We start from the raw sequence: 20,000 nt of genomic DNA on the forward strand, positions 1-20,000 counted from the left end.
AAATAGGCTGATAATGGCCCAACATTGGCACCAGTACTGGTCACTGCTTGCTGAAGGAACGATACCAGTAATGCAGGCACGGGTCCCACCTCTATGCATTTCATGATGGCAATGAAATCTTCACAAAATCGTACTAAAAAGTTGAACCAAAAAAAAGGATTGTCTTACATGTAATATCTGGAAACCCCACGAAACAGAGTAGGAATATTCAAGTAACTTTCCCTGAGCCTTCCAGAAAGCTTTCAAGCCTTCGCAAGACCTTCATTTGAAATGATAACTCGTCTGCGAAAGATTAGTGGCTAACCAAAAATAATGAATTAAAACTTAAAAAGCCTTCTGTACTAATAAATTACCACCGGATCACTTAAAGGGACTGTCAAACAAATTTAGGGTAATTTCATAATTTCATGACACAAAAAAACGTTCACAACCTAGAAGGGAACGTTGCAATAACCACTAAAAACTGTAGAATAACACAGAAGAAATACAATAAAGCTAAAAATATTCGAGGATGGACCAAAAAGGATTGCATTTTGGTCTTCTTTAACAAAGTCGGCCCGACGTTTTCAAGTTTACAACAACCGCCTGGATAAAAGTCGAAGCATCTCTTCCGTTATTTAACGATAATTTTTCAGTTAAGGAAAATCCATATTACGAGTTCAAAACACGTGATTAAAATGTTTCTCCTAGGTATCCCAAAACACCTAGCCTGCGCAGCTGATGGGATATTTTATCGCGGGATTATTTAAGCTCGCGGGAGTAAATCGATGGTTGCTTCGTTGTGTTTTGGGCGCAATTTCAAAACTAATCGTCACCATGCCAGTCGCGGCCCACTCGTGGCCACGAAGCAACCATTGATTAACTCGTTCCCGCCATAAAATATCCCGCCTGCTGCGCAGGCTACAAAACACCATGACATGGTTTCCTTTAAGGAAAAATTTCATGACATTAAATCATTAATAAAGGCTTACCTAAGCCTTGTTGTATTCTGAATGAAGAATTCCAATCGTAGAGAGCTGAACTGTCTGATTTTCTCATCTTGTTTGGGCTAAAGACAGAAACATTGTTCAAATAGACTACTTCGACGATACGGCGGCCATTTAGAATTATATTGTTCCAACAGCTATTATGGGATGGCCAGAGGGCAAATATATCCCATTATGAAAAACTGAACTACGGATATCAGATTTCCAGCATTTCCATTGGCTCGCCGGACACAGGCTATCAGTTCATATACCTGCTGTACCTAATATGGTCAAGGAACGCGTGAGCAATAAAGCGAGCTGAAAACATTTTTGCAACTCTGAGAAAAAATGGCCGACAAAAGCCGGTTTTTGGACCGGAATGGACCGAGGCAAAGATCAACATGGAAGAGTTGTTGATCCTGGAGTTTTTAATAAAACAATTATTCTACTCGGGCTTGCTGGATATAAAATGATTATAACCAACTCGGCGCGTTATCTATCACTTCATATTCAGCGCGCCCTCGTGGAATAATTGTTAAATTTACCTTTTTAAAAAATGGAAATCAAAATGGCTGCCGAATCGTCGAAGTAGTATATTGTACAAGGTGAAGTAAAAGCATAACGCAAGGGAGTTCAAAGAAGTACGACGTCGACGAAGACGCCACTTGAAAAACATAACTAAGCGCTATCTTAAGTATTTCGCGATCATTCTATCTCGTTCACCTCGCTCAAAACGAGCGAACTATCCTGCATTTAGCTTGGACGGGTACAAACAGTTCCTTGTTATCTGGTCACGTTGTCATCAAAACCTTAGCCTGCTTACAGGCGGTAATTTGTATTTCGGTCGCCATATTGGACGGATGGAAGTCGCCCGCTCTTTCCCGCCCCCACACCGTCGTTTTGGTCAACCGGCCCAGACGTATCCCATGCTCTTCCAATATGGCGTCTGATAGGCGTTTCGCGGCAACAACAACATCTACCGCCAGCGAGCAGGCGAACGTGATCATTCCAAGTTGTTGCGTTCCGCACGTTTACGCGCAAATTGTTAAGAAAAAAACATTCTTAATTACAGCCATATGAAAATATAAAATATATTACGTAATGATATATGGGTGCCCCCCTTTACCTCAAAATTCTATTCCTTTCAGGGGGCGGCAAACAGGCAAGGAGATGCTCACTATTAGAGTTTATGTCTGCCCATAGTCTAGTATCTCACTGTTTAATCAAATCCTTAACGGGGGTGGTGTATTTCAAATACCCAAATCTGACAGCTCCGTCTTGTGATTTATCAATTCTACACAAATACTTGGAATAACTGAAACTGCATAAGTAAAAAGTGACATTATAAGAGAGTGAAAGAGATAATGGAGAATATCCCCATTATAACCATATTTCTTCCACACCCTTAATATATACATCCGTTTCCCTGCCTTACCTAACAAAGTATCAAAATGAAGGTCCCAATTATTAGGACTGTGATGAAAAACCACACCTAGCAACTTGATGTGATCAACTTGTTCAATACCCTGTGATGGTTGAGGGAGTTAAACCTCAGACCTGCCCTTGACAATTATTAACTGTTTGGTTTTACTTAATTTAATGGTCATTTGCCCATTTCTTGATTGCATCAACCTCTACATCAGAGCAGTCATAAGTCTTTAACCTATACGTACTCAAGGTAATGTCATCAGTATACTTGACTGACCTCCTCTTTTGGAAATAGATGCACTAAAATGCCTTCACTGTCTCAGACGAATTCTTGCAGTTCACTAAACCAGGGGCTCCGGGAACGCAATACTTTTCACAAACTCGCAAATTACTCTAATCGAAAATCAACACAACTCCTGACGTCACGAGTCCTAATTGCGGCATATTTTTGGCCGCGCGCAGGTTGGCGCAAATTTACGCGGATCGGTTGAATAGGTAAACTTCAAGGTAAGGAAAAACTAGAACGTGCGGTTTACCATAAGTTAAGCTCAAAGAAACATGGAATTCAATGTTTGAGCTTTATAGACGGGTGGAAAATTTCACTTCACAGGCGCTTTAACCAATTGATGATATTCTTGTTTTGTGATGTTGCCGAAGCCTTCATCGTTGCCAAAACTCCCTAAAAGCACGAACTACTTTCGGGCCAATCGCTGAAAACAGAAATGGACGCACACGATCAAACGAGCCAATTATAACGCAAAATCATTTACATGCAGCCGGCAAAGGAGCGCGAAAATGCCTGCGAGCTTATTTGACGTAGTTGGTGGCTACGTTGCGAGAAACGCTGACGGGAAAAGTTTGTGCTTTTCAACAGACGAGATGGAGTTCGAATTTTACACGGACCAGATTGACAACAAAAGAACATTGACATGCGGAATAAAAAGCCTAATTTTGTACGCCCAACATTTCTTACAGCAAAAAGGCTTCCATAGCACAGCAAGGATCCTAAAAGTGCGAGCCACCTTTAATTCGTATTATTTCGTACATTTGTAGTAGCCAATCTGCAGCTGAAGATGACTATCGAATAGTTAGATTAAATAATGTGCACAGGATGAATGCACTTACTTAAGTAGCCAAACTCTCAGGATTTTGCTATACAATCTTTTGTTTTCACTGACCCAAATGAACCCCTGATTTCAGCTCAAAATTTGAAACAAGGATATTTTACTTTAACTAGGCAAAACATTTAACGATAAAAAAATTGCGATAAAACATTTCGTAAAAGCATGTTAAAAGTTTGTAGACGACGTTTCAATAAGTGTTTAACGATCGCAGAATTTTTATGTTCAACAATGGGGATACAAGCTTCCTCAAAGAAAGCCAATTCCGCATTCTAAAAAAGTGCCAAGGATAATTTGACTGTCTTGTCTATGAGATGCTCTTCATCAAGGAGCGCAGTCCTAGTCTCAACACGCAGACTGATTCCATTCGCGAAAAACTCTTTGTTTCAAAAACATTCCATCACCTATTGTCTTTTTAGTAAACATTTTTTATCTTTCATTTTTTGACTTGATAATGACGTTAGCCAAACGTCGAAACGTCGTCTACAAACTTTTAATATGCTTTTACGAAATGTTTTATCGCAATTTTTTATCGTTAAATGTTTTAATAAACCGCGTCTTTTTCGTGAACTAGGCAAAAGACATGCAAATAGAAGACTTTGAAAAGGGAAGCCATTTTGGAATAAGTTGTATGTAAAGTCGTCCCCCCCCCCCCCCCCACACACACACACACACACACACTTACATACCGTTCGATTTCCTCATCTTCCAAATTCTTCTTTGCCCGCGTCCGTTCGATATTCAGTCCCAGACAAACTGCGTGCGCTGTCATCCGCGCAAGCGCCCATCCCTGGAAAGAGAAAAAAATGCGGATGAAAGTAAGTAACACATATCAGAAGGTCCTAAATATGTAATTTCCGGGGACCTTCAATCTCTACTTTCAAAGGGAATCAAAATGCAGAGTTCTTCTTCTGAAGAGCAGCCATTAGGAGAGAATTTTTGGTAAGAGCACTCGGTTTCCACCAACGTGGCCTGGGTACGATTCTGGGGCTCGGAGTCATATTACGTCGAGTTTCTTGGTTCTTTCCCGAGTACTACGGTTTTGCCCTCTCATCAAAAATCAACATTCGATTTCTTTGGATTTGATTTTCAGTCTCTCAAATTAGTTCCTGCGAAGCTAGGGGAAAAAAACCTAGCTATAATATATGTCTAGTTCTGGCCGATATAAGGCGCGCGTGGGGGAGGGGGCAATCATTCAAAATCAGAAAGAAAACCAACTTCAAAGGGTGAGTGTCCCAAGACTCTTGCCATGTCTGAAAGTCATCTGGTGGCAACGTGAACTTTAAAAAATTACTCGATTCTGATTGGAGGAGGGATGTACAAATTTATCACAAGTTACTATGACAACCACCCAAGTATGATTTTCATCGAGAAAATAAGAATGGCTAGTATTCGATTTGCTATTTTCAACAAAGGCAAGGTGCAAAATCTGAAACAAAGTTTTTGGATGGTAGTACAGACAAAAGTACTCAAACCTGTCTAAACGTTCTTCAAAGCCTAAGGAAAGATTTTCATAAGTGAATGAAGTTTATAAAGAATTTTTTTTTTCCAGAAACGATCGAGCACGACGTTGTTGAGTGTATTGAAAACAAAAAAAATTGCATGACCTCGTACGTTTCGGAATCATCATACAAAACTCTCGCATTCAAACTCGCTTAAAAGTGTCAATGCATAAATGGAGTCTTGATCTTCTGCACCTTTGGATCTTCCGTGATCGTTTCAGCGTCCACGTGATTTGTGATCAGCGGTAGAACCTGCTCAAGAAGACAAGGTACCAAACTCTCAGCATCAAACATAAGGAGACAGCTGGATAGATCCGCTAAACGGGAAACAAAAAAATAACATTAAACAACTTTCCAGCGAATCGAAAGGGCGGGCATACAAAATGACGTTTGTCAGATATTAGGAACCGATAAGGAACCAACCAGCCAAAATCATTTCCTCGCTCCGACTGAACTTTAAAACTTCCTGGAACAAAAAAAAAAGGAAAAATAGACGTTTTGCATGACACCATAATAATAATTTTGTTAAGAAAGTACTTGCGCTGTGCGAAATTTGATGAAATGAGAAATCTGTCACTCTTAAATGGAACCGACCGAACTCAGACCGGTTTGAACTTGTACCGGCATGAAATTCTTGTGCCGCTTACATGAAACCGGGACGACATGCTTGGTGCCCGGTTTTTGGACGAAAAACTTCTCTTTTTTGATAAAAGATATCGCTGACCCAGAAGCAAACAGGTTTGAAATTTCTGGACCCGGTTTGAGATGTGTCGTCATTTACACGAGAACGGTACGAATTCAGACCGGCACGACAATTTCTCGTCGCGGTCCAGCGACCGAAACAAAATCAGACCGGTCTGAGTTCATTGTCAGGCCGGTCTCGTGTAAACGCAAAAAATGAAATGTATAGAGGCCAATACGGACTCACTCCGGTCTGAGTTCGTCCCGGTCACATGTAGATACCCCCTAAGAGCTTTTGTTGGCAATTGCGCATTGTGGGGAAAAAACTATACGTTGAGTAGAGTTAACTGAATAGAGTGTAATGTGAAGTGCTCGATTTCTATCCCATATGAACCATGTGAGCGTCAGCCCTACTGATGGAAATGGGCCCACACAAGGACAGAGAAAAACTCTGACCAGGGTGGGAACTGAACCCACGATCTCCGCCGCTCTACCGACTGAGCTACAAGGTCAGACGGGAGCAGGCCGTGGGAACTGAAGATCTTAAAGTCACGGCAATGAACATGTACAAGGACAAGGAAAGGTTACGGTTATACAAACGTTGGCCGTGCAGCACTTATTTTAAACAGAGTTAACTGAATAGAGTGTAATGTGAAGTGCTCGATTTCTATCCCATATGAACCATGTGAGCGTCAGCCCTACTGATGGTCAACCAAAGCTCCAAGCCCCTTCTGCCCGGATAGTTACCCTTAGCTGTGTCCTAACAGATGCTAATAATCCGGGCCAGAGGGGACCTGGGTGTAACGAGAGTATGGGGTAACATCATTCTGTCCCCGAGCCATAGTTCCCTTAACAGATGCAGTTTCAACGTCAAACCAGGAACATGTTCCGCCCTCCCTGAGTGGGTTTCTTCAAACTGAACTGCTACGCTTCTTTACCTTGATTAAACTGTAAATAAACCATTCCTTTCCTCCCACTGTCAACAGGTGTCTTAATTGTTCCACTTTCTTACTGCTCAGGCACCGCGCCTTCATCACATCCGCAAAAAGCATTTCAAGAGCCTGGAAACAAACCATACAACTTGTTATATCTTGTTATACGACTGGGCCAACAAAAACACCCTTACAAGTACGCGCCAAGTCGTGCGTTCCTGTCTGACGTACTAATTAGTATAATTTAATTATTTATTTTTAATTTTTAAAAAACTTATATTTGTTTACTTCAACTTGCAAATCTCCCTTGGGGGTTATCGTTTCCTTAGATCATCAAAATTTAGAAAGGATTCGCTCGCCGAGTATGGTAACCTCAGTCAATCAATGCCACAGTGACTCCACGTGCGTCCTATGGGCATATTCGTTTTTGAGTTTGTTTTTTAACAATCTGAAAAGAACCACGTACGAGACAAGGATATCACAAACGGTCTTGTAGTTCGTTCCTAACCATACGCTCCTCGTGAATCAAAAAACCGTCAACAGAGATTGGGCGAACGAGACATACTGGTGTGCGGTTTGCCCAAAGTTACGTCCTGGTGTTAGACAGGGAAATTATCTGGAGAGGTAACTATCTGGGGATATCCCGTGCCGTAAGAGTCAGGTTGGCGTCAGTAGTGGACACCATCCGCGCCTCCCACCTATGCAATCGTATGTGGACTGAGTTTCAGTCGATTTTTCTCCTTGTACTACGGTCCCCCCCCCCCCCCCCCCCAAATCAAAATAGACTCCCAGCCATTGCCCATAATGGAGACCACGGGTCCTACTGTAGTAGCCATCTGCCTTGGGGTAATCATCAGGGAGTTTAAGAAATGACGATGGCTACGGCAACGACAATGGCACAAAACAATAATATCAACGGTAAAAGGACGAAAAAAACAATGGTGCTGCACGTGCGGTACGCATTTTAGCACATATTTTGTGCGGTACTCTGCTTAACAACGACGTGAAATCACCAAATTTGAGGTTTCGACGACAAGGCAAGCATGCAAATGTGAGCCTTTCATTCTCCACGTTTACTCTGAAACCACTCGTACCAATTTATTTAAGGACACTTCCCCAACATTGTGCGACGTGAACGAGATATAATAAACGCGAAAGACTCACGACAGTGCAAAGTAATATTTAGAGGTGACGTTTTCGTTGACGTCACCGTAGTAGATCTTGAAGTCCCTATTAATAAATGGGACACGTAGGAGAGGCGACCCTAAATGTCAATCAATGTCAGTCAGCTGCGAATTACTTTCAATCAAGTTCCATACCTGTAATACAGGCTTTGCAGCCGTCACTGGATTTCCGCTGTCCCACGTGTCATCTGAAATTTGAAAAACGACTGAAAGTTGAAGCAAGGTAGAGGAATGTACTGAGACAAGGATAGCCATGCTGCAATTTAAATTTCAGTTTTTGCAAATCACTTTATTGCATGAATTTAACCTTTGCCTTCGACACCTAATGTCATTCTCTCCATGACCTCAAGGAGCATCGCACATCTGCAAAGAAATCAATGAAGTTACTAGTTAGCCACGGGGTTCTCCGGCGTTTTAACATTCAGGAACAGGACAGACATCGGATCATCCGAGGATGATTCACAGGCTACCAGCTAATAACTGCTGTTGCCAGCTGGGTTGTCGTGATGGTGCAGTGGTTAGCATACCCGCCTAGTAACCAGGGAGACGCGGGTTCGATTCCCACTCACGGTATATGTATGTATATATATATATAATATATATAATACGTTTTTCATTCAAAAGGGATCAGTTAGTCACTACTATATTAACATATAATTCTGGTGATATTGAGACTAGTGAAGCCAAGAGAGTGCTCAACAGTGAAGGAGCCAGTATATATCGGTAGAATGTGTTCTCAATCTGAGTACATATGGATTTTGTACTCAGATTGAGTAGCCATTCTACAGATATTAACATTTTATTATTCAACACATCGTGACAATGTTCAAATATGGTCATAGTGCGCTCAATATTCGTCGTGCGTACTCAACAGATATCCTGCGATATACGTAATTTTGTTTGTCGCGGAGAAAAATGGTAGTTTTTCCAGCTTTTTTTTTCAATAAACGTACAAAATTGTGCTTTGTCATCAATGCATTGAATAATAAAACAATTATCCTGCTCAATCTTGCGGAATATCGCCTGATTTTAGCCAACTCAGCCTATTTATTTATTTATTATTCACTTATTTCTCGGCAAATTAGCATTGTATTTCGCTAGAGGTCTAATCAACCTCATGTAAACCCGATGGTAAATAAAGGAATGTAATGTAATGTAATGTAACGTACCTGTCTAAAAACCCAAGAGGAAATCCTTTTGGGTTGACTGGTTTCAACAAAGAATTGACCAACCTAAGGTTGTTGAAAACAAAAATTGCATTAACTATTTTTTCTATGAGCAGCACCTGCCTGAAATAAACAAAATGGGTTTTTTTTACGGCAAACAAAAATGTTGCCCTTAATGAAAGATTGCCCGACAGTTAAGTCGAGTGCACAGTAACCTGCGATATGGCGTTCTTTTCGCTATAGAGGGTGGGAAATGTACCTTTCGCGCCCTGTCTAGAGAAAAGAACCCCTGATCGCAGGTTAAAACAGTGAAGCCTAACACTTGACACAATAGAGCTGTGTGCTATAGCGATGCAAAATAAGATGATGTAAAGAGATAAACGTGGTATCTGGTTTTTTTTTTGTATCTCACCGTAAGGGATGCTTTCTCTCATCTGGCGTCAAAGCATGAATGTGGCCACAGCACCATGAGCATGCGCAGACTGCCAGAGCAGGAGCCTCGTACTTCAGAAGGTCGCACAACTTCTACAATCCAGATGAATAAGGTAAAGATAATGAGCTGCATTTGGCAAAAAAGAAATGAACACAAAAAAAGCCCAAAGGCTTGAACCGAGAAAAGCACAAATAACGTGGTATCGTCTACGCAAGGTTTGCCAAAATTCAAACAATAGCCCTTTTCACGGTTAGTTTTTCTCATTTCCATTACAATATAATCTAGCATGTATGTGTATCTGTAGTTTTAACCCGAAATTGCGTCGCATCCAAGTCAGATTACATTGTAATGCAAATACGAAAAAGTAACCGTGAAAAGGGCAATTGCTTGTAATCTCCCAATCTGATTGGCTAATTTGCCGTTGTCGATAAGAGTCTAGACAACGCCGCTCACGTCAACGTGTCACGCAATGGTAATAGCAGAAGCCCATTACCCGGAACCTCCATCTAGTATATTAACCCTCTAAGTCAACCATGTCCAGTATTTTTTAATTTTTAAGAGCACATCCCAGGGGGGTTTTCACGGGTGTTTTCACAATAGCCAATCATAAGAGACCTACGGTTGGCCACTGATTACATCACGTGCACCACACCCGAAACACGGAGGTATTTCAAAATGATGAAAGATATATAGCAGTTCTAAAAATAAAAAGACATGGGACCAGGGAGTCGGTTGACTAAAGGGTATCCTTGGTTTGCATCCAAGTGATGAGACGGCCATGTTGGTGTACAAAACAATAGAAAATGGTTCCACATGTTTTTGCATAAGAATTGAGTTAAATTCTCATTAGACATTTTACAGCATTGTTCTGTACACCAACACGGCCGCCGTGACGTCAGATGAAAACCCCCAACAATACGTATAAAGGCTCCAGGTAATGGGCACCTGGTAATAGCCAATAAGAAACAAGCATTTTGGGAAATAAGCCCGGCAATGAGATTGCTCTTTCTTTTTGCTACAATCTTGGTCACGCTCTGAAATAAACATTTTCTTCGACGTTGAATGTTGGGGTAAAATACACATCGAACGCGGTCCAGCTTTGTCTGTACTCGTATCGACAACAACTAACAATTATTGGATGAGGTTGAGCATGTTAGCGATAATTATCAAGGCCAAAGTTTGTGTTACCTGCTGAAGCCGAAGGCTGAGGCGGATAACACAAACTGAGGCCTTGATAATTATCGCAAACATGCGAAAACCGAATTCAATAATTGTTTTATTATGCATATTCCTGAGCTGAGCTCCGCCATGACAAAACTGATCGAACTGCTCGTTAGTGTGTTAGGTGACGTCACTTCTGCATGCATAAAACTATTGTCTGTAGGTATGACGTAAGAGAAACAGAGCAAGCAATAATTAGCTGCGTGCTTATAGCCAATCAAAATCGAGCTTGTGACACCAATGTATAATAATATTCGTTATCACAAGGGTCAAAATTTGTTTCACAGACTCACGAGGCGCACAACATTTTGCCCACTGTGATAACGAATATCGTTGTCGATAAGAGTACAGACAACGCTGAACCACATTCGATTTGTTAATTTTACTTTTGGCAAACCTGAAGTTTGGTGTTTACCGTAACGTCAGTAGACCATTTTCGAATTCTCACGACTGGACTGGATCTAGCATGAAATGGAGGCTAATGCGGGCAAATTAATTTGTGTGTGAACAGATTTGCCCGCATTAGCCTCCTTTCCATGCTAAATCCAGTCCAGCCGTGAGAATTCGAAAATGGTCCGTTCCCGGCTAGCTATACTGAGTGGGAAAATCTGGATGGGAAAAAACTGACATGATGTTTACCTAAGTGTTGACCGAATTACTTTGAAAGCATAGAAGCCTGTTCACACCTGCAGCTGATCTGGTGGCACAGCTTTGGAGTCACACTGAAAAGCCTTCATGACTTGATGCATGGCGTTAGAGACGTTCATACAATGTTCATCCCAATTCACTTGGCTAAAATGTCAATGCAAAAAACGTTTTAAAAAGATAGAATGACCGAGGTAGCCTGCTATGCACATACAAAAGTGAAATCATGACGCTGGTTTCTACCCTACAAGCAGAGTTGTTTTAACAGCTACGGTTGATTTCACCCCCTGATCGAAAAACGACAGCGCATGCTCGGCAAGAAAAAAAGGAGATTTTTAACTGACATTCGTATTTAAAACAAAAAGCAAAGTTACTGCTTTGACCAATCACAACAGGCGTAAAAAATCAAACAAGTCAACAAAAACGCAAGGCAAATACTGGCAACCGGCGACGATAAGCGCGGGAAATTCCGAAATCGCGGTTCGCTCGACTTTTACCAGTGATTGGATGCTAGCGCAACGCATAATTTTTAAGCCAATCATTGAGCGGAACATTGCAACATCAAAATATTAATTACGAAATTAGTTTGACATAGAGTTGCAACCGCTTTTCAAAATCAGACAATCATGGCCGTAGTGTCGATTCAGTTTTAATGGTGAAGTAACAGTTATGCCCAAAAATGCATGTCCTCATACACTTCTCATCTTCCACATCACTTGTCTCAAGAAATAACATTTAAGTGCTCCATTGACTTTGCTCCCCAAGAAAACATAAACAAGGTAGATAAAATTAACCGAAAAACAACCCAAACCTTAACCCCTTGTACTAAGTGAAGTGCGGTCGTCGGGGTGAATGTAATCTTGAGAGGGACTGTTAGAGCGAGTTTCAATCGAGTGTCGTAAAACCAAAACCAAAGTAATTACTTTGGCCAATCAAAAAGGACGAAGACAATCCAATAAACCAATCAAAACAGTAATTACACGTAGCCGACACAAAGCGCGGGAAAATGTGCTCGCGCGAGCCACGCTTTTGTTTTGGTTTCACTTCTGATTGGTTGAAAAAAAGGCACGAGAACTTTGAACCAATCACTGAGTGAAGTAATGCAAAATCAAAGTAATTCACTAACTACTTTCGACACTCAATTGAAAACCGCTCTAAGCATGACAATACGTACCTTTAAATCAGAGGGCGAGCACGACTATGAATACGAGTTTTCCATTCTGAGCACGCGCATTTCAAAAAATGTCGGCCTCCAAACCTAAGGGCATGCTCAGTACGAAAACTCGTATTCGTAGTCGTCCTCCTCCTCCGATTTAAAGCTCCCTAATAACTGGCGTTTCAACAACCTGAGAGAAAGTCATCTTCAGGGTTAAGTGTTTATTCCAGCTACTGACGTTACACAATGTCATCCGCAAAGGCTGTCGAAACGTAAGTCAATGCAATCCGACACAGTCCTTGTCAGGATCACAATCACCTGGACGATCGCGTATTTATGACATGACTCTTGGGTTAAAACCATCTACGATCTTAACTCGTTGTGCCGCTAAATAGAACTTTAGATTCAAAGGGATATTTAATGATGTGACGATCATCGAAATTGAGCTTGTACCTGATTAGATGCGTTCACATGGCCCCCGTACCGTCTTGTAACCAATAATTCGATAACCCACTGTTATCATTCACACTAAATCTCTTACAAATACCTTGCAGGAAATGCTGAATTGCTAAAAAATTGACTGAGAAGTTCATTGACAGCAGCTTGATTTGGCGAATGCTGTGTATCGGGAATAAATGCGCGCCACTTGTCAAGATCAGGAATGTAACGCGAGATCCAGTGAACAACAAACGAAGGGGGAGCCTGAGTGTTCACAACATCTGTAATGACCTAAAGAAATTGAAACAGTCGGTAACTAAAAAGCCTTCGTACGAGACAAGAAATGGTCGCAGTTAGGGACATTTGAGCCTGCTTCGCCGCTTTTTGGGATATTTTGCCACTAAAAATAAAATGTTCCATAAAGGGATATTTTATCCCAAAAATGCTAGCAGCAGAGTCCATCGTGCGCTTGTTACTCGAGGTCCAGAACGCACAACCATTTTGCCGCCATCTTCATTTAACCCTTGAATGTAAACTCTTTTCTTCCGTTGTCGTCGAGAGACAGGACTCGAAGATGCGGAAATCAGTGGCACCGATGTCCCTTACCTGTGTTTCAATCTTATCCATTTTGGGACGTCACTGACGCCACTTAAGAGTGTGCGAGAGTCTACACTGGCTTAAAGAAAAACTTCAATTTTTTAAAATAAAAATTTTGGTCGCGCGGGTGCACCGGATACCAATTAGATGAACCTCAGGAATGTGAGGTGAGGAAGAAATCAAAACGGTTTTTTTTTTTAATACGCATCAGCAATTTGACCAAATTACAAACTACTAATTTAGAACAAATCGAAACTATACAATATTACCTTACGCCCATACACTTGACCAATGTGGCACAACAACAAGAACGACGTGTTGAACATTTCTCTTCGAACACTTCCTCTTTTAACTGCAATGAAATTTCAGGAAGAGAACAGGCAATGCTAGACCCTTGCACTGACTTCCAAGAACGGTATGACTACGGTAAATTCCTTTCAGAATTAAGGTTGTCCTCTTCTTGCGTCACGCACGCAAAGCTACTAGCTCATTCTCCCCTCCTTTAACGCGCTTACGAGAATAAAGCAAGTGGCTCTTCTGCTCAGCTGAGGTGTTTATGGTGAAGTCCATTAATTCTTGCAAGCTGCGCTACTGATTCTGAAGGAACTGCGAAAATTCTCTGACACATTGTATTGTATTCTACTGCACATTATCGTTCGTGACAAAGAGGATTTGTCGGAGGGCGCTTCTTGTTTTTCTCTCGCCACTGAAGGTAACGCAATAAGAGAGAAGTGTGGGGTTCCAGCAAACTTCGAATGACAAGAGGCTTAAGATTAAGGCTCTAACACAAAGCAGGACTTACTCGCACTTATCCGAACGCAAATTCGCTACTGACCAAACGTAAGTGTGTCAAGAAATGAATCGATGTTGACTTGGGAACTTTCAAAAGATTGAAACACTAACGTTCGGAGTTCTGGTCCTTGGCTTTTGAATCTCTCAAACTGAAAATACGAGAAGCCAACTCTTTCCGCGCCGAATACGTCAAGAGTGTCAAATAGTGGTTGTACAATGCAACAACATATGAACAGCTCTGTTTTGTAATAAGCGATACGGTTATCTCGCAATGAGCTAACCAATAAAACTTCATCACTAGAGGTCCAAGAACAGAGTTTATTTTTCATACTAACCGTCTTCTTTATCTGTCGCTGCATGGACAGTTTGATCAGACACTCTGTGAAAGTAAAACCAATACATTAAGGAAATGGTTGAAAAAGATAAAAAGTCTGTAAAACTTCAGAGAAGATACATTTTGATGAAAGGAAGCGAGTCGCAGGTTCGACTCCAGCAAAATCAATAAAAATTCGAATAAATTCTAGGGTAGTATGAGGAGTGGATTTCTACTAAAACAATTGGACTACTCGTTCTCGTTTTCTACGAGTCAAATAGTAAACTCGGCGCTACGCGCCTCGCCGACTATCTATTGATTCACAGAAAACCTCCAAGTAGTATACTATGCTCTACAAATATCAGTAACTGTACACATCAGGAAGATTTATCCATAATTTGTGGGCGTTTTTAATAAAACAATTACTCCAATCACGCTTGTTGGATATAAGATAATTATAGCAAACTCGGCGCTACGCACCTCGTTGTCTATACAACTCATATCCAACGCGCGCTCGGGGAATAAATAATTATTGTTAAATATTTTTTGAGTATCAGAAGTAAATTTTTGTTTGCTTTGTTAGTATTATCCACAGTGACGGGCGTCAAAATTTCGCGCCACAATTTCATCCAATCACAGGCAAAAGCGACTGACCGATTGCGTCTTGTTTGCAAACGCTTTCCCGCGCTTCGCGGCGGATGCATAAATTGCTTTGTGTTACGAATAACTGATGTCAATGTCTGTTACTGTTGTGATTGGCCAAAGTTCAATTCTCTACTTGCACAAATCCCACAATACACCTCTTTTACCCCCCAAAATTTTGCATAATCATTGTTTACAATTTCTCTTGGGACATGAAGATGTCCCAAAGGAAATCGAAAAAAAAATGCCTATGCAAATTTTTTTTTTTTTTTTGGGGGGGGGGGGGGGGGGTAAAGAGGTGTATTACAGGATTCGTGCCAGTAGAGAATAGCTCCTATTTTCTTATTTTTACGACACTCTCTGACCAAAACCCGCTTTACCACGGACGCTCTTTCTCTCGGAAAAATCCCTTACTTGATGAGTCCTCTTATGAGGTTTGGAAGCTTTCCAACGCTTCCGGCTGCAACTGTCATCCATCGAAACTTCTCCAAATTTAATAGCGGGTTGAGGAATTTCTCATCTCGGCTGCTAAGATCGGACTCCAGAGCCTGAAGAAAAGACGAGGAAAAATCAGATATCAAAAGCGCTGTCTTGGATCCAGTTTCTTGGTGATGAGTTTGAGGGCCCCACCAGAAAGCCCAGCCACTTGGGATTTGGTATAGTTTGATATATTGGTGTACCGATCATCGATCGAAAATCTTTAAGCGACGCACCAATCGATTATACACCTTATTCAAAAATGTCCGCCATTTTAGTATTCTTTTCTTAAGTTTCCATGCAAATTGGCCCTTATGGACTCGTTCGTTGTCCCACAATGATTATTCGAATGTGGATGTGCCAACCACAGGAACAAAAGACCCTTTGTTTTGACAACCAATGAGGCTCTGGCTGGCCGAATAATGACAATAGGCGACGTCAACGATATCTTCCCTATAAAATGTAATGTACTGCTTGGTCTGTATTTCGCGAATATTCCACCTTGCTCACGTTGTACAATACGGGCAAACTATCGTAATAGTGGATTAGTACAACGTTTTAAAAATAAAGGTAGAAAACGAACGGTTCATTGTTGTATGCTCACGTCTCAACTTTTCGTCAAAACATGACATTTGGTGATTTTACGTTGTTATGCAGCGTACCACAAAAAATATGTGCTTTAAAGCGTGCCACACGTGGAGCATGGCTTTTTTTTCCTTTTTAAACTAATAATATTCTTCCTTTTTGGCGTCATTGTTGCCGTGGCAGCTGTCGTTTTTTAAACTCCCTTCTACCGAAACCTGACGGCCTACATTCCATCGCAGACAATGACTTTCGAGTTCTGGACTCCAGATGTCACGCATTTTAGTACAAGAAGTTGCCGTATTCCGCAAACCGAGATGAAGTCATCAAATGAAAGGTTTTCATGAGGACGTGAGCATGCGTCACTGAATCTTTCATTCTCTACCATCTCCACTTCAATACTGCTCGTGCCAAATCATTAATAGATACTTCAACAATGTTGTACAACGTAAAAGAGATTGAATAATCGAGAAATAGAAACGATACAGCGAAGTTGCATTTTAAAGCGCAGTCTTCGTTGCCTGAGGTCCCTAACGACAGTCACGTGGAAAGATGATTATTCGCTTACCTCAATGATCTCCAGAATTCTGCTCTCTAAAATGCAAAATAAAAATCATAGAAGGTGAGCAATACTTGACAATGTTAATTTACCGATCGGGAAACTTTAGCCCAAACCAGTCGAAGATGATCGCAACCAAACGTGATAGAACACGACTGCACGAGTCGCTGACTCTTACCTGCATCCTGAACCTGCTGTGGTGGAGAAACAGATACCTGGTTATCAAAGATATCTCTCACCTCTGGTGATGACAGCTCCATTCTAAGGGATAAGATACCACAAGAAAAAAAATATGAATGAGGAAGTAACATTCATTTCAGGAGGTCCCGAGTTTAAGTTCTTCCATGGTTCCGGTCCTAGCAAGCGCTTGTACAATAGTCAACTGGCCTGCCTTCATCCGGTTGGAATTCTTCAAGATTTACAGTGTCTATCAATTTTTATTATAGTTTCGTTGGCCCCCAAAAGCTTCTGAGAGGAGCAGTATTATTACTTTCTGATTAATGTACTTCTCCGTTGGTTCAGCAGTTTTCGACCTTCTTTTGCGCAACCATGATCTCTATTAGTTAAACTTCTCTTTGAATGGGACCCGCCTTGATTAGCGTTTTGCTATTTTTCAGGTCAACACTATCTGCAGCTCATTCTGTTTTTAACGAAACAAAATGATTCTCTTACTTGGATGACAAAGTTGTGAAACAAAGCTTCAGCAACAGCTGACACGAAACGTATAAAAGGTACAATACAACTTCACACAACAAGGATATATGTTTCAAAGTAAACAATAAAAAAACATTCTGTATGAGGGCAATCTCGACCTCAGAGCTCGTCTCTTGACTGAGGGAGAGAACAGCTCTGGGGAACCCTGACACGAAGTATCTTCTCATTGGTTTTCGTGAAGAACAATCAAAAGCGTCTTTAATTGGTGCATTCATGTTTGCACGAGGACTGAGCCGGCGTTGTAAGGATCAAATAGCCAATTTTTGTCTATGAGAACCCTACTACATAGAGTTTCCCAGGGCCTTAGGCTCTGGTAACGAAAATGATACAAGGGAAGAAAAATTAAAGTAGAATTCAATAGAACATAAATTTAAATATGTCTAGAAATGCCCCCAATTAGATGCACGTTGATATCACTAAGCGTCGCGAAGTATCCCCTCGTTCTTCTCTCCAACTTCAACGTCACTCGTGCCTCGGAATACAGACAGTTAACACCACAAAGTGTCCCACAAATGGTACTCCTCAAGTTAGGATAAACAGATGCATTTACCCTGAGATAAAAATAATGCTACACCTTTACCCTTAGCTAGCCTTACTGTTGGTAGCAAAGGTTTGTTGGATGTCAAAAGCGGGTGTGCATCGACTTAGCTGTGCTCGTTTCTCGACATAAATGAATAGGCCTTTTGCAGGTAGTGGTCACATGGTACAAAAACTGCCATGCTGGAGAGAAAATTGCGTAGTGGAACATCTAAAACACAGAAAATTTAAATTAAGTTGCTTTGTCTTTGATGTCCCAGTGCGCGACTTGCTTTCCAGTATGACGATTTTTGTACCATGTGATCCCCAGCTGCAAATGGTCCATTACAATGCACCTTTGAGAGATAAGGTATTCTATCTTCTCTACCACTTGTTGACTGAGGCCTTTGCAATACTGTTGGATGACTTCTCTGTAACAGTTACAGCTATACAAGAGAAAAATAAGGTAGTTATCATGCAAGTGTCAAATCCGCTTTGGTCCTCTCACCCCTGTTCCCTCTTCCATTTTTTTTCCATCATAGTAACACTATATAAGGGTCTCTCCCATGCCTGCTATGTGGGGACTGGGTCGCCAGGATTTGCTGGCCGTACGAGAAGTCTCCGGGGTCGTCAAATTTTTCAGGTACAAGGGGTCTTCTAATTTATGCACTAAATTCACAAATGGCGGCCAAGAAATTATTCTTTTGTCTTTTTGCTAATCATCCTCACCAGCCTCACTTCGGAGCAAAAGTTCTTTTGAATAGCCCATTTCCGAGTTGCTGCATGCCTCAGTTTCAAAGCTAGTCCTGGTGCACAACCATTCAAAAAATAATACTAATAATTGAATATTTATATTGCGCAAAATACATGTAATATATGATCAAATGCGCATTACATGAAATTAAATTATCGACATTAATGAGTTATCCAGAATAACTAAAAATATTATAAAAAACAATAGATCCATAAAACATAATATATACATAATATAATATGGTCCTAATAAAAAGCTCACCTAAAAAATGGGTCTTAAGTAAACCTTTAAACCTAGTAAAATTGGGCTCATTTCGTATTTGTGATGGTAACCCATTCCACTATTTAGGTGCCGCAGCTAAAAAAGCGCGGTCACCCAATGTCTTTTTAGTTAAAGTTTTTGGCGTTTGAAGCATGATTCCCATTACACACGATCTTAAATTGTATCTCCTTTCTTCCTTTTGGCTAATGAGTTCTTGTAGATATACTGGAGCTTGTCCATGAATCGCATTAAAAGTAATTGTATAAATCTTAAATTGAATCCTAAATACTACTGGAAGCCAATGAAGCTTACGCAGAATTGGTGAAATACGATAAAACCTTGGAATCCTTAAAATAAGTCTTGCTGCGGAATTCTGGAGCAGTTGTAACTTTGCTATTTGTTTAGCTGGTAACCCATACAGAATACTATTACAATAGTCAATGCGCCCAATTATTAGGGCATGAACAAGCGTCTGGGTTGCTTGGTTACTTAAATACTTTCTTATTCGTCTTACCTTTGTAATGTAGTAATAGGCCGCTCTACACGTGCTATTGATATTAACTTGAAGACTCATGTTACTATCTATCCATGTCCCTAAGTTCTTGACCGACTGAACAGGCGACACATGAGCGTCACCTACTGCAAGCGAGTCAATATGAACCTTACATAGTTGCTGACGGGTGACTATTATTACAAAGTCTGTCTTGCCATCATTGATCATCAGTTTGTAACACAGCATCCAGGCTCTTATCTCATTTACACACCGTTCCATAGCAGCAATGGCATCATCGGTACTTGAGGCACAGCCAGGTTTAAACGCTAAATACAACTGCGTGTCATCCGCATAAGCATGAACGCCAGGCAGGTGTCTGTTGACAACTTCAAACAGTTTACTGGCATACAGAGTAAACAGTAACGACC

At 41.0% G+C, this 20,000-nt stretch overlaps 1 protein-coding gene across 1 annotated transcript in view; it reads right to left on the bottom strand.

Moving 5' to 3' along the window:
* Positions 1-20,000, bottom strand: part of LOC138006632 (mediator of RNA polymerase II transcription subunit 24-like) — a 37,182-nt gene that overhangs the window by 1,424 nt on the left and 15,758 nt on the right. The window contains exons 12-29 of the mRNA XM_068853082.1: positions 18,421-18,510; positions 17,013-17,095; positions 16,844-16,869; positions 15,631-15,764; positions 14,597-14,640; positions 13,739-13,821; positions 12,982-13,163; positions 11,320-11,425; positions 9,392-9,504; positions 8,983-9,045; positions 8,121-8,176; positions 7,949-8,001; positions 6,636-6,758; positions 5,440-5,482; positions 5,212-5,333; positions 4,204-4,304; positions 972-1,048; positions 1-133 (exon numbers count right to left, since the gene is read on the bottom strand). The exon at positions 1-133 is cut by the window's left edge and continues 13 nt beyond it. Coding sequence (XP_068709183.1) covers positions 1-133; positions 972-1,048; positions 4,204-4,304; positions 5,212-5,333; positions 5,440-5,482; positions 6,636-6,758; positions 7,949-8,001; positions 8,121-8,176; positions 8,983-9,045; positions 9,392-9,504; positions 11,320-11,425; positions 12,982-13,163; positions 13,739-13,821; positions 14,597-14,640; positions 15,631-15,764; positions 16,844-16,869; positions 17,013-17,095; positions 18,421-18,510 — 1,632 coding nt within the window. The remainder of the gene's footprint in view (positions 134-971; positions 1,049-4,203; positions 4,305-5,211; positions 5,334-5,439; positions 5,483-6,635; positions 6,759-7,948; positions 8,002-8,120; positions 8,177-8,982; positions 9,046-9,391; positions 9,505-11,319; positions 11,426-12,981; positions 13,164-13,738; positions 13,822-14,596; positions 14,641-15,630; positions 15,765-16,843; positions 16,870-17,012; positions 17,096-18,420; positions 18,511-20,000) is intronic.

This window comes from Montipora foliosa, chromosome 6 (assembly GCF_036669935.1).
Source record: "Montipora foliosa isolate CH-2021 chromosome 6, ASM3666993v2, whole genome shotgun sequence".
NCBI classification, from domain to species: Eukaryota; Metazoa; Cnidaria; class Anthozoa; order Scleractinia; family Acroporidae; genus Montipora; species Montipora foliosa.